The following is a 13,361-nucleotide window of genomic DNA, read 5'->3' on the forward strand; positions in this document are numbered from 1 at the left end:
GGAGACTTTGGGTTCAGTTCCCCCTGTTTTTGCCTGATGTAGAGATGAGAGTTGAACTTGGGTCTCACATGTGGGAGAGTGCCCTAGCTGCTGGGATATGCTGATGTGGGTCTTAACATGGGACAGTGTCAGGAGTGGGTGGGTGAGATTCTGTGGCCTGCATTGTGCAGGAGGTCAGACTAGATGATCATAATGGTCCCTTCTGACCTTAAAGTCTGAGTCTATAAGAGGAGAGAGTGTTTATAAATAGAGTAATTGGAGCAGGGACTTAAACCTGGGTTTCCTCATCATAGGTTAGTGCCCTGTCTACTGGGTTGTGGAATCATTCTCTCACTTTACCTGGCCCGGTGACTATGAATGACAATGGTAGAGGAATGGTGATACTTATACATTTTTTTAGGTTCCATCCAGGCTCTGGAGGGGAGTATGCTCTGGTAGGCACAGGCTCTTCTGCCCCAACTACTCTTTCAGTCCTGTCTCTTTCCCCACCTTTGGCTTATTGTCTGAGCTCCATTCTCCTTACCTAGACACCTCTCAGCCTCCACTTCAAGCTAATGGGCTCCTAGTCCCAGTCTCTTCTTGCCCAGCCAGTCCCCCTACAAGTCTGGCTCTTGTCCTTTTCTGTGTTCAAATCAGGCACGCAGATTCCTTCTCTATGCTGCCTGGGCACCAGCTGGGGGGTCCTGGACAGTCTCCCTGCTCTGTTTAGAGACCTGGACCCAGCATGGCCTCCAGTAGCCCAGAATAACTTGGCCAGATTCTGGTGGATTTTCACAGGGATTCTCCCTGCCAAATTTCATCCCCTGTCCCAAAGCATGGGGATGCCCAAGCTTTTCAAAGGATAAGTCACCAGAATATTTTAACATGGGCAGAACAACTTATTTTTTCACTAGCTTTGTTCTTGGAAACAGCTGAACCATTTTGACTGAATTTTTTTTTTTTAAAAACAACCCATTAATTTGAGGCAGATAGCTGGTATGGAAAACTTCAGCCAAAAACACGTAAAATTTGGCAAAGGTGCAACTGAAAACAAGGACTTATAGCGGGAAGTATTGGGAAACCTTAAGTGTTGGTACCAGGCCCGCCTATGATTTTTTTTCTAGGTTCTCTGACATGCATGGTAATGCTTCATGCGTATCTAAGGTTGAAGGAAAAATAGTGTATTGCAGTATCTGAAAAATAATGTAATTATGTGTATGCATTAAGATACTATGTTAAGAAACACAACTAAAATGCAGTTCTATCTTAGCTGGTGCTGTCTGTCAGTTTCTTGCATTGCCACCAACAATAAAGGTCTGCAAATTAGCTCCTCAGGGTCCAGTGGAACTTAATTTTTTTCCTCACATGTTTGCACAGGTAATAGAGTTGCTTTATTTTAACTATTCTTGACACAAATGAAGCAGTAGAATCTTGCTTCTCCCTCAGAGCTGGGTTGGCTCAGGAGGGCCAAGAGTAGGAAATATAGTGAATCTCCATTGTAGTCATTGAAATCAGTAGCTCTGACCAATACACACATGGGGAGTAGATCTTTTGGGGTAAAAAACCATTTTTACATATTCTATTTTCAAAATAAAACCACTAACATTTACATGTACAGCCTTAACTTCGGTATTTCCTGCCTTTGAACGCTTGACTCTATAACCTTAATGTTCTTCCCATACGTTTTAATAGACTATATAAACACTTTGTGAAAGAGGTGCATATTTAAAGAGAGAGTTGCAAGTAGAATCCCAGATGAGTCCCTAAACTAAATGGTGCATGCTGAAGAAATTTCTAATCCTGGCTTTGATTTGCAGCTATTCCAGATGGAGAGCCTGGCTCGGGAGGCCTCCACAGGAGTGCTGAAAGACTTAATGCATGGCCTCATTACATTAATGCTGGATTCACGGGTTGAAGACCTTGAGGAAGGGCAGCAGGTCATCCGATCAGTCAACCTTTTGGTGGTGAAGGTTCTGGAGAAGTCTGACCAGACCAACATATTGAGGTAAGTTAGTCTTTGCTAGAATCAGAGAAGACACAAGTTCTCTCCCTCTACAACAGTCCTATACTACAGATGAAATACCACGTCACTGTTCGTGTATGTGATTTCAGTGAACATGGCTCTCCAGTCTGCTTTTACCATATGTTAGTCACTGTCTCATTGAGTCCTCTTGCAAGACAATGGCCTGTCAACTAAAGTGGTGAGCAAAGCTGGCTGTAGAATAGTTCACCTGGCTACTGAAAAAACAAGTGTATCAGGACAGTAACTTTAGCTTCTGGGCCCTGAATCTAAGGAAATGTCTACATCAGGGGTAGGCAACCTATGGCACGTGTGCCGAAGGCGGCACGCGAGCTGATTTTCAGTGGCACTCACACGGCCCAGGTCCTGGCCACGGGTCCGGGGGCTCTGCATTCTAATTTAATTTTAAATGAAGCTTCTTAAACATTTTTAAAAACTTATTTACTTTATATACAACAATAGTTTAGTTATATATTATAGACTTATAGAAAGAGACCTTCTAAAAACTTTAAAATGTATTACCGGCACACAAAACCTTAAATTCGAGTGAATAAATGAAGACTCGGCACACCGCTTCTGAAAGGTTGCCGACCCCTGGTCTACATAGTAGCTGGGAGCATGCTTCCCAGTGCAGGTAGCCGTGCTAAAAATAGCAGTGTGGCTACAGCTGCTCAGACTAGCCACCTGAATACAACCCTGCCTGACTTCCTTAGGTATGTACTTGGGTGGCTAGCTTGAGTTGCCGTCTGTGCTGCTACAGCCATGCTGCTGTTTGTGCACGCTAGCTCAAGCAGAGCCTGTGAGCGTATGTCTACGCTTGCTGGGAAGGATGCTCTCAGCTGCTGTGTAGATGTATCTAAAGGGGCACAGTTATAACTAAATCACTGTCCAATCTATATCATTGAGGTAAAGCTTTACAATGAACCATTCTACAACCTAAACTTGTAGTCTGTCATTGGACTGTCAGTTGACCAGTTTTGACATGGTATGTTCTGCAGAAATTCAGCTCTCCATTTTTATGGAGCTGATAGTAAGATATTGGGGACAGGGAGGAGGTGCAGAGCATTGTGTGAAAGCTGAACTAGTTGCGATCTTTAGTCCCTGGTGTGGTGTTCAGTAGGGCGGTGTTATTCCAATCCCTTTATAGCATTTGCCCATCTAATGCTACTTGTTCTCTCCAGTGCCCTGCTTGTTCTGCTCCAAGACAGTCTGCTAGCAACAGCCAGCTCTCCCAAGTTCTCAGAGCTTGTCATGAAGGTGAGCCTATAATGGGGGTTGTGTACTCACTTGTTCCTTCTCTGAAGTCTGTTCCTAATCCAGACTTGTTGGTTCAAACAGAAACAAAGTGCTTTAAGACCAAGTTGGTGAACATAACTTTAAATGCTACTCTAGCGCCTAGTCTAGATCATGTTGAGATAAAACTTGCCCCATCTACGCTAAGGTTCTAAAACATGCTAAACACCCCTTATCCTAGGTTAGACATACCCTTAGTGAGATTAGAAGCATCCAGCAGGCCCAGAGCAGTGTGTGAAGCTCATGGTAGTGTACATACACTAATAACTCGATCAATCTCCTGCTACTGGTAATGGAATCAACAACAGCACTTACTCTTCTGGGCATCTAGCTCCAGATACCAACACCCTGGATACAGCAAAACCTGCAGCAGGAACTCCCCTCTGATTTGAGCAGTTGGTTCTTCATAAACTTTTCTTTCTTTCCAGTGTCTGTGGAGAATGGTGCGGCTTCTTCCTGAAACCATCAATAGCATCAACCTGGATCGAATCCTGCTGGACATCCACATTTTCATGAAGGTGTTTCCCAAGGAGAAGCTGAAGCAGTGTAAAAGTGAATTCCCCATAAGGACACTTAAAACCCTGCTTCACACTCTGTGCAAGCTGAAAGGTCCCAAGGTTAGAGCAGAAACGAGCTATGTGCTTTAATTTAAGATGCTCAAGCTGTCTTTAAAGTTTTTATTATGTCTTTCTCAGATCTTGGACCATTTAACAATGATAGAAAACAAGAATGAATCTGAGCTGGAGGCTCACCTGTGTCGAGTAATGAAGCACTCCATGGACCAAACTGGAAGCAAGACTGATAAAGAGACAGAAAAGGGGGCTTCTCGCATAGTAAGTAACATGAAGTTAACGGTGGAGGGAAAGGTGGCAAATGGACTTTGTTCTAAGAAACTAGTTCCTAACTAGCTCCAGTCAGATGTGAAGTTAGGTTGCCCACTGGAACATGTGATCAGTGTCTGAAATTGGTCCTTCTAATACTGTGCCTCTGAGATGCATTAAGGCTCAATAGTACCCGTCTTGCTTGCTGAACATGAGCTCTGATAATGGCTGGTCCACTAAACTTTAACTGTGGCCAGAACAGGCTTTAAATGCAGGTCTTCTAAGATGTGTCGTCCTCTGTACCTGACATCCGTATAAACCCCAGTCTTGTAAAAGACAGTTCTTTTGACCCAGCTAGCCTGTGCTGTTGTGGGTGTCTCTGTCCCTGAAGCACCACAGGCATCTGGTAGGTCCTTGGCACTTGAGTGTATTGTAAATTGTTTAGCTAAGGACCTCTAATATTTTGGGGATGCCACTTTAAACAATCTTGTTCAGGAGTTTCAATTTCTTTCTTAGGATGAAAAGTCTTCAAAGGCCAAAGTAAATGATTTTTTAGCAGAGATATTTAAGAAGATTGGCTCCAAGGAGAACACTAAAGAGGTGAGTGCATTTTTACCATAGGAAGAAGGGGAAGATTATACCACCTCATGTGCCTATTGCAGTTTGGGTAACACATGGAAAGTTTCCTCCTTCCCCAGGGTCTGGCAGAGCTGTATGAATACAAAAAGAAGTATTCTGATGCAGACATTGAGCCCTTCCTGAAAAACTCATCTCAGTTTTTCCAGAGCTACGTAGAACGAGGCCTCCGGCACATTGAGATGGAAAAGGAGGGCAAAGGACGCATTCCTTCATCTACAGGTATAGAGCTTCTTGGCAACACAAGTGAATTGGGCCTGGGGACTTGGCATGCTGAATCTAGCTATAATGTGGCAACTGTAGCTGCTCCCTTTAAGTGTCACTATGTTTGAAAGCCTTACGGGCTTCCAAAGTGACCCCGTTATTCTCTGAGCACTCGTTAGTGGCACATTTGTAAAGTCACTATGGCACCTGTTGCAAAGACCACTTATGCTTTGCCACTCACAGGGAAGGTGCTGTGGTTACCTTACCGAACTAGGTGGGAAGAGATAAAGGTAAAGATCTGAAAGGACTTCAGTGCACATCATTCTGGTCATGGTTAGAGAAGTACCCCTCTAAAAGAAAATTCAAAAACCTTTACTCTGTCTAATGGAGTGCAGTGCTCTGGAGTCCTATGTTGAAGGCCTGGCAAGCAAGCAATTCTTGTTGCAGTAACTTAGTCTGAAGTTCTCCTTATCCTAAACTAGGCTTCCTTGGTGAAGCATCCTATCAGGACATCACAGTGGCAGCTGCAAAATTCTCCCTCTTCTTTTAGGGCTGCTAAAATAGTGTCATAGGATCTTTGCATGAAACTGTCAGACTGAAGCAAGGCATAAACGTCGTAGATTTCACATCAACACAGCAGACATAAAATATAGCTTTTTTTCTTCTAATTTCCCCAATCTTGGCTAGGAATAGCCTGACAATCCTTAGTAGGAGCAGTCTATATCAGGTTAGTTGTTAAGTCACTTCGTAAATGTCCCAGGAAGCCAGGGGATAGTCACAGTTCTCCATTCAGAGCTCGGTCACCACAGAGGCCTGCTTAACGGGCTATCTTGTTTACTAGATCCTTGCTCCCATAAATACTGAATTTCAGATGTCTCAACTTGCTCAATGAAGAGTTTCAGTAGAACAGAACTCGGAAATTTGTCCGTAAGCACACTTCAGTAATTAAGAAAATGCAGTATAATAAAACTACAGATCCCATTAGGAAATCATGAAACATGGCAGTAGAATAGCTTCTTATAGTAAAGGGCACATACTACGCTTGTCCTTCTGCTCCTAGAAGATCCCACACTGCCCATTGTGGTCTTTCCCCTTAACTCCCCCTTCCCCAAAAGTAATTTGTCACAAGCTTCGGCAAAAGGAGTGACTGAGTCTCTGAGAACCTCCTAAATGCTGCTGGTAATTCAGAACTAACTTCTGTCCCCACCTTGAAAAATCTGCACAGTCAAAAGATGATGCACTAGTTAGCACCTCAGCAATGTAGCCTTCCAAACTGCATTCTTCATACTGCTTTGTTTCATTTAAAGGCTAAAAGGAATACTTCAGGACTCACTGTTTCCTGTGGGTGGAGAGCATATATGTACCTAAACTCCCTCAACTTTAAAGATCCAAGGCAACCTTCTGCCTCAGTCTCTCTTCTTAGTTTCTCCATTCCATGAAGAGATAGCGCTTTTCATTAATTTGATAAAGCCTGTCTGATATGTGGAGGCTAGAGGGAAAGGGGATCTTTGGAAGCTCTTTCACCACTCTCAATTACATGAAAAGGAATTGGGAGAAGCAGTGCCCTTAAGCTTCCTGCACAAGAATACTGGGTGGGTTTAGGTCAATTGAGGAATACATCAGTCCTCTCGGTGTTCCTCTAACTTGGCTTGCTGCACTGAAGAGCAAAGGATACATTTCAAAGCCTTTCCCTCATGTAATGTCAATTTACCATTTGGTTTTAATGGCTACTCATGACCCACAATAGCCTCTTCAGCTGTTCCAATTAATGGCCAGAACATGTTGCCTTTTGGAGCTGCTTTGCTGCTCACTTATGGTGGCTTGACTTCTTTCAAAAAATGGGCTAATCACTGTCAACCCTCAAACCCATTGCCCTACCAGTAAATATAATTATGATTAATGGGATTTCCAAGAGCACAATGTGGCTTGATGTAGTCTCAAGCTCTGGATTGTTCTGTTGGATGCATGAGGCTGACTAAGAGGCTTAAGCGTTTTTTTTCCCTTTCCTAGGAATTTCTCCTCAAACGGAGTTAACATGTGTCCCCACTTCCACCAACACCGTGTCCTCATCCATAGGAAACACAAATGGGGAAGAGGTGGGGCCTTCAGTCTACCTGGAAAGGCTAAAAATCCTCAGGCAGCGTTGTGGCCTTGACAATGCAAAGGTATTGTACTTCTGAAGACCCCTATAAACTCTACAAGGGAAGTGGCTCACTTTGGGTGAAGCCAGTCATTTGGAGATCTGCTGTACAGTGCCCAGACTCTGATCCCAATGAGTCTTACTGCATGTACCTTTCCTGGTGTAAACGGCTTTAAAGCTGTTACCTGGCTGAGTAGACTTTGTTAGTGCTTCAACTCTTTTGTCTGCTGCACCGATGTAGACACCACTAGCTGCTACAACTCGAGTCTGATCTCCTCTTCTCTTGCCAGGTAATTAACTGAGTTTCAGGAAAAGGCTAAATGACTTACCTTTAATTACTGATCTCTAAAGGGTAATGCCTATATTAAGCGATACTCCTGGGTCACATGACAGTGAGTGTTCTAAACTTCTGTACCCTCCCACTCTACAACTAAAAGCTGCATGAATGGAGGGCTGTATGGTTGGGGTACATGGAATTTTGAGACAGCAATAATGCTGAATGTGCTCAGTATGTTACATCAGGAACCTATGGAATGGGTCAAACCTTCAATACATCCAGTGCTCTCTGAGAATCTTAGTTACACACTGAAATATGGTTATTGCCAGCCATTTTAGACATACTGGTGACTCCAAGAATAGCTACAAGGATTAGGTGGTATAGATTTAGGTAAAACACAACCCTTACCTTTTAAGATAGGACATGCACATCAGTTTACAGCTGAGTGCAAAATGGCATGTGGTGCAGACGTAAACTCAACTGTCACTGACTTTTTTGTAGCTGCAGATTCCCAGGAGAGCAGTGACTTGACTTTGAATCACCTGATGGCAGAAGAATTCTGTTAGGCAATCCCAAGTTTTCTTTCTGCTCAGTTACTTCAGAATTCCTCACTTGAGTCCTCATGATGCCATATGTGGGAGCAGCCACTGTCTACACTAAGAGTTTAAATACAGTGGGAGACTTGCAGGATCGCAGCAGGCCTTCCCAATGAAATGGGAACTGATTTTCTTCATCTCTGAAGAGAATGAGAGCTGTTGTGTGAGGATGGGCTTTGCTTTAAATCCCAAGTAGTACTCAATAGTGCAGACCTTTGTCTCCTTTAGTTAATTGAGATGAGAAGCAGTAAGTGATTAAGCAAAGATTTAGGCTCTAAGGTAGAAAACTTTTCTCACACACAGGTAATTCGGAAGACTTGCGCTTAATGCAAGTGATCATGAGAAGCATGTGATTCACTCTGGTCCTCACTAACACAAAATGGTGACCTTGGTTCCAAGTAGCTAATGCATCATGGCAATAGCTTACATATAATCTGTCCTGGAAATGGAGGAGTTGGAATGTATATACTGTACTAATGTTGGACTGCTCCTTTTCTTCCTCTGTTCAGCATGTTTCCCATGAGGGTGAGGAGCCATCCATTTATGGTGTGGATTTCTTGCACAGCTTTTGCCCTCCAGTGTCTTAAATAACATCTCCTTTTCCCCACCCCATAGCAGGAAGACAGACCACCATTGACATCACTGCTGTCCAAACCAGCAGCCCCTACAGTTGCATCTTCCACAGATATGCTGCACAGTAAGCTCTCTCAGCTCCGTGAGTCACGGGAGCACTACCAACATTTGGACCTAGACTCCAATCAGACTCACTCCTCTGGCATTGGAACCACCACCTCTTCCTCCTCTTCCACAGCAGCCAATATTGATGACTTAAAAAAAAGACTGGAGAGAATAAAAAGCAGTCGCAAATGAAGCTGTTTGAGAGAGAGAGCATGGCTGCTGCTTAGCTGTCTTCAGCTTTAGTTTACTAAACTAGAAGTCTTCATAGTTAAAGGGGCCTCATTTAGGCCTAGTGTATACAAACTGGTTTATGTATAATACAGTGGATTTTGGGGGATGATCTGAGTCATTGTGGCACAAGTATTTGTACATACTCTGCTTCTCAGTGAGCATCTCTTGACAATAGAAGATTGTCTGTGTATTAGGTGTAGTGTACAGACCTGTAAACAGCTGTCGTCCTGCTCAGACTAGCTTCTCATACCTTGGTTTTTTTATTTGTAAAATTGTCTTAAGATCTTTTCCTAGCTCTTAACTCTTAGAAGCTCTTTAGTGGTTTCACTTTTAATTTTGTGAATTCTTATCCATGTAATCCTTGAACTGTTGATTCTGTATGGACGCATGGCATGGCGTAACTAATTTAAGTGTCTTTTTGTAAATAAAGTTTGCATTAACTATACCAGTCCCTGTAGGAGCAGCAGTGACTGTCCATGGGAATAGAAGCCACTGTGTATTTTTGGATGCTAGTGAATGGGTATTGCTGAGCTGAAACCAGAGGCTCTTGAGCTGAATACAGCAATGGATTGCCCTGGGCTGCTGCTGCTACTATTCATGGAAGGGAACCCTGGACTTTTCAGCCTTTTATTTCTACCAGCAGTATTGTTGCTGTTAAAACAGCTGCCTTTCAGCTTCCTCCTAAGAACATTCAGGAAGTAGAAATAAATTATTGACTTTGCTAGACATTTATTAGTCTATCTAGCAACTTCAAGCTACAGGCCCTGTGAAGTCACTACCAAGAGCAAGCATAGTCCCCATTGTGGATAAGTGCAGTGACACGTCTGCCCCCTTCAAAAGAGGTTACTGAGAGAGAGAAATGTTCTTACAGAATAGGTAAGTGGCATCCCATGTTCAAAATACTCTTAGCTAGGAATCAAAGCTCAATGGGGTTTTCCTCATGTAGCTGTGCAGATGCAAGTGCATCCCAGCCTACAGAACCACCATTGCAATTATAAGAATCTGTGGTAATACCGGTTTTTGAAGATTGTTGCCATTGGTTGTGATTAGTAAGAGGACATTTCCTCTGGCTACTACTCTCCCCTCCAACCCCCCAAAATCCTTGGGCATAAAATTTTGACCCGTATTGCATTGACTGCTTACTATTTAACGTGATAGTTGTCTTCAGCACACTTGTTATGGAATATGACTTGCATATGCTTTTGAGCTGTATCCTGTGCTACTCATGGCACAGAGGGTTTCTGTAGTATATTTCTGCTTCTAGGTTCATCTCTGCTCCCTGAAGAGTTGCTGCTTCATGAGCTATTCTCCTAAGCCAGCATTTCCTACCACAGGGCTGGCATTTAACTAATCGTGGCTGAATTTTAATGCAGCTCTGAAGAATATAGTTTAAATCATTACTGTCTGTGCTGCAGCTTCTGCAGTTGTCTCCCACAGAAATGATGAGGCAGTAACCTGCTACTTAGTGCCTGTAGCGAGTCTGTGTAGTATGGAAGGAATCTCCATCTTATGCTAGTGGCCAGCTGGTGTCAATCACTTCCCACCCCTATTCTGTTCCTGCCAGGCTTTTTGTCCAGTTCTTCTGAAAACGATTCTAGACATAGGGTGGCCTCATAGCTCTATTCCATTGAAAAAGGTATGACAGAGCATGCTGACATTCTGCAGCTGGGGCTAAGTATTGACAGGGTGTAGCTGGATAGTTTGTTTGCTGGAATGGGTGCCACTGCTGTCATCACTCAATTAGTGCTGTGTTGCACTGATAAATTGCCAGTTACTTTCTGGGTTATGTTTTGCCTTTTGCACAAAGTCACAAAGTAGCCAACTGACTCAGTTCTGCTGTTACATTATTATATGTTGTAAAATGCTGCATCCATCGTTTGTAATTGCCAATTGGTGCAGTAGTGAGTGAAGTAAAAGGAATGCCTGTAAACCTGTACAACACTAACTTTTCACATTATTCTGGAAGTTAAGTTCAGAAGCAATTAAGTATCAATGGTAGAAACCAGTATTATCTAAGGTTTTTGCCCTATGTTGCTTCTGCAGTATAGCTTATTCTTGTCCAATGGTGTATGGTTGGCCCAGGAATTACTTGATAAGTAAAATGTAGGCTGTTAATTAACACACACTAATCAGCCTAATGCAAATATTTCCATCCTATTAGGTAAATTTTGTTTCAAAACAAGTGTGTAACGAGTCAGCCTTTAAAGTGACTGTACCAGACATGAAACTAGTTTTTTTCCTCATTTGCCTACTGTTAGACTAAGTACATTAGAATTGACAACTGTTTTCATAGTCAGGACATTTTACTCCAGACTCTTGTAAGCAGAGGCCATTAAATGTATAAAACAAGCACCTGATAGCCCTGTAAGTTTTTTGTGGAGTTTGACCATTTTAGTGTGTTCCCTTATTCCATATGGTGGTGGTGCTCTCAGCCTTGTCACACTAGTGAATTTGGGAGAGCAATACTGCTGTAGGAATGACTTTTGGGCCTGGTCTACACTACGTGTTTAAACCGATTTTTAGCAGCATTAAACCGATTTAACACTGCACCTGTCCACACAACGAGGCCCTTTATGTCGATATAAAGGGCTCTTTAAACTGCTTTCTGTACTCCTCCCTGATGAGAGGAGTAGCGCTGAAATCGGTATTACCATATCGGATTAGGGTTAGTGTGGCCGCAAATCGACGGTATTGGCCTCCGGGCGGTATCCCAAAGTGCACCATTGTGACTACTCTGGATAGCAATCTGAACACCGATGCACTGGCCAGGTAGACAGGAAAAGCCCTGCGAACTTTTGAATTTCATTTCCTGTTTGCCTAGCATGGAGCTCTGATCAGCATGGGTGGCGATGCAGTCCCAAATCCAAAAAGAGCTTCAGCAAGGACCGTATGGGAGATACTGGATCTCATCGCTGTAGGGGGAGGCAAATCTGTTCTATCACAGCTCCATTACAGAAGATGAAATGCCAAAGCATTTGAAAAAATCTCCAGATAGAGGCCACAGCAGGGACTCAGCACAGTACTGCATGACCCGTGTAACAGAAAGCCAAAGAATCAAATGGATGCTCATGGAGGGAGGGAGGGGGTACTGAGGACTCCAGCTCTCCCGCAGTCTCCGAAAAGAATTTGCATTCTTGGCTGAGCTCCCAAGGCCTGTAGGGGATTGTCTGGGGTGGTTCAGGGTATAGCTTGTCAATTTACCCCCTCCTCCCCCCCCCCATGAAAGAAAAGACAAAAAAAATCATTTGACTTTTTTCCATGTCACCCTCTGTCTACTGAATGCTTCCGGTAAACGCGACGCTGTGGCAGTGAACAACAGCATCCCCTCCCCTCCCTGGTGGCAGATGGTACAATATGACTGCTATCCATCATCATCATCATCATCAGCCCATGAGTGCTCCTGGCTGGCCTCAGGTGAGGTTGGCTGGAGGCGCCTGGGTAAAAATAGGAATGACTCCCAGTTATTCCCAGTAGATGGTACAGAACAGCTGGTAACCATCTTCATCATAGCAACTGGGGCCTGAGCTCCATCAGCTACCCCCCCTTCATGTCTAAAGAAAAGACTCTGTACTGCCTGGATGATGATAGCAGCTGGAGGCTGCCTCCTCCATTTTATCTCACTAAAAAGTCAGTGTTTCTTATTCCTGCATTCTTTATCATCACACAAATGGGGGGACACTGCTACAGTAGCCCAGGAGGGTTGGCAGAGGAGGGAAGCAACAGGTGGGGTTGTGGCAGGGGCACCCCCTAGAATGGCATGCAGCTCATCATTTCTGCGAGATCGCTGGGGCTCTGACATGGAGCGGCTGTGCTCTCTGGTTCTCTAGTACACTTGCCCCATATTCTAGGCAGGACTGACTATTTTTAGACAAAACATAGGAAGGGAATAACCCAGGGGGTCATTCCCATTTTTGCCTATGCACCCCCGGCTGACCTCAGCGAGGCCAGCCAGGAGCATCCATGATAGCAGCAGATGGTACAGAACGACTGATAACCGTCATCTCATCGCCAATTTACAATGGCATGGCAGATGGTACAGAACAACTGATAACCGTCTCTGCTATCTTGCAAAGGCAAATGAATGCTGCTGTGTAGCACTGCAGTACCATGTCTGTCAGCAGCATCCAGTACACATACGGTGACAGTGACAAAAGGCAAAATGGGCTCCATGATTCCCATGCTATGGTGTCTGCCAGGGGAAAAAGGGCATGAAATGATTGTCTGCTGTTGCTTTCCTGGAAGAAGGATTGAGTGACAACATTTACCCAGAATCACCCGTGACACTGTTTTTACATTGGGATCGCAACCCAGAATTCCAATGGGCAGAGGAGACTGTGGGAACTACGGGATAGCTACCCACAGTGCAACGCTCCGGAAATCGACACTAGCCTCCATACATGGACGCACACCGCTGAATTAATGTGCTTAGTGTGGCCGCGTGCACTCGATTTTAAACCGGTTATGTAAAATCAGAATAATCCTGTAG

At 43.9% G+C, this 13,361-nt stretch overlaps 1 protein-coding gene across 2 annotated transcripts in view; it reads left to right on the forward strand.

Annotated features, from left to right (window-relative positions):
- Positions 1-9,320, forward strand: part of CKAP5 (cytoskeleton associated protein 5) — a 79,329-nt gene extending 70,009 nt beyond the window's left edge. For both annotated transcript variants that reach the window (XM_045013848.1, XM_045013849.1), the window contains 8 exons: positions 1,797-1,984; positions 3,181-3,256; positions 3,721-3,909; positions 3,988-4,125; positions 4,630-4,713; positions 4,812-4,971; positions 6,964-7,118; positions 8,582-9,320. In XM_045013848.1, the coding sequence (XP_044869783.1) occupies positions 1,797-1,984; positions 3,181-3,256; positions 3,721-3,909; positions 3,988-4,125; positions 4,630-4,713; positions 4,812-4,971; positions 6,964-7,118; positions 8,582-8,836 (1,245 nt within the window). In that variant the 3' untranslated portion in view covers positions 8,837-9,320. The remainder of the gene's footprint in view (positions 1-1,796; positions 1,985-3,180; positions 3,257-3,720; positions 3,910-3,987; positions 4,126-4,629; positions 4,714-4,811; positions 4,972-6,963; positions 7,119-8,581) is intronic.
- The last annotated feature ends 4,041 nt before the right edge of the window (positions 9,321-13,361 follow it).

Source organism: Mauremys mutica, chromosome 4 (assembly GCF_020497125.1).
Source record: "Mauremys mutica isolate MM-2020 ecotype Southern chromosome 4, ASM2049712v1, whole genome shotgun sequence".
NCBI lineage: Eukaryota > Metazoa > Chordata > Testudines > Geoemydidae > Mauremys > Mauremys mutica.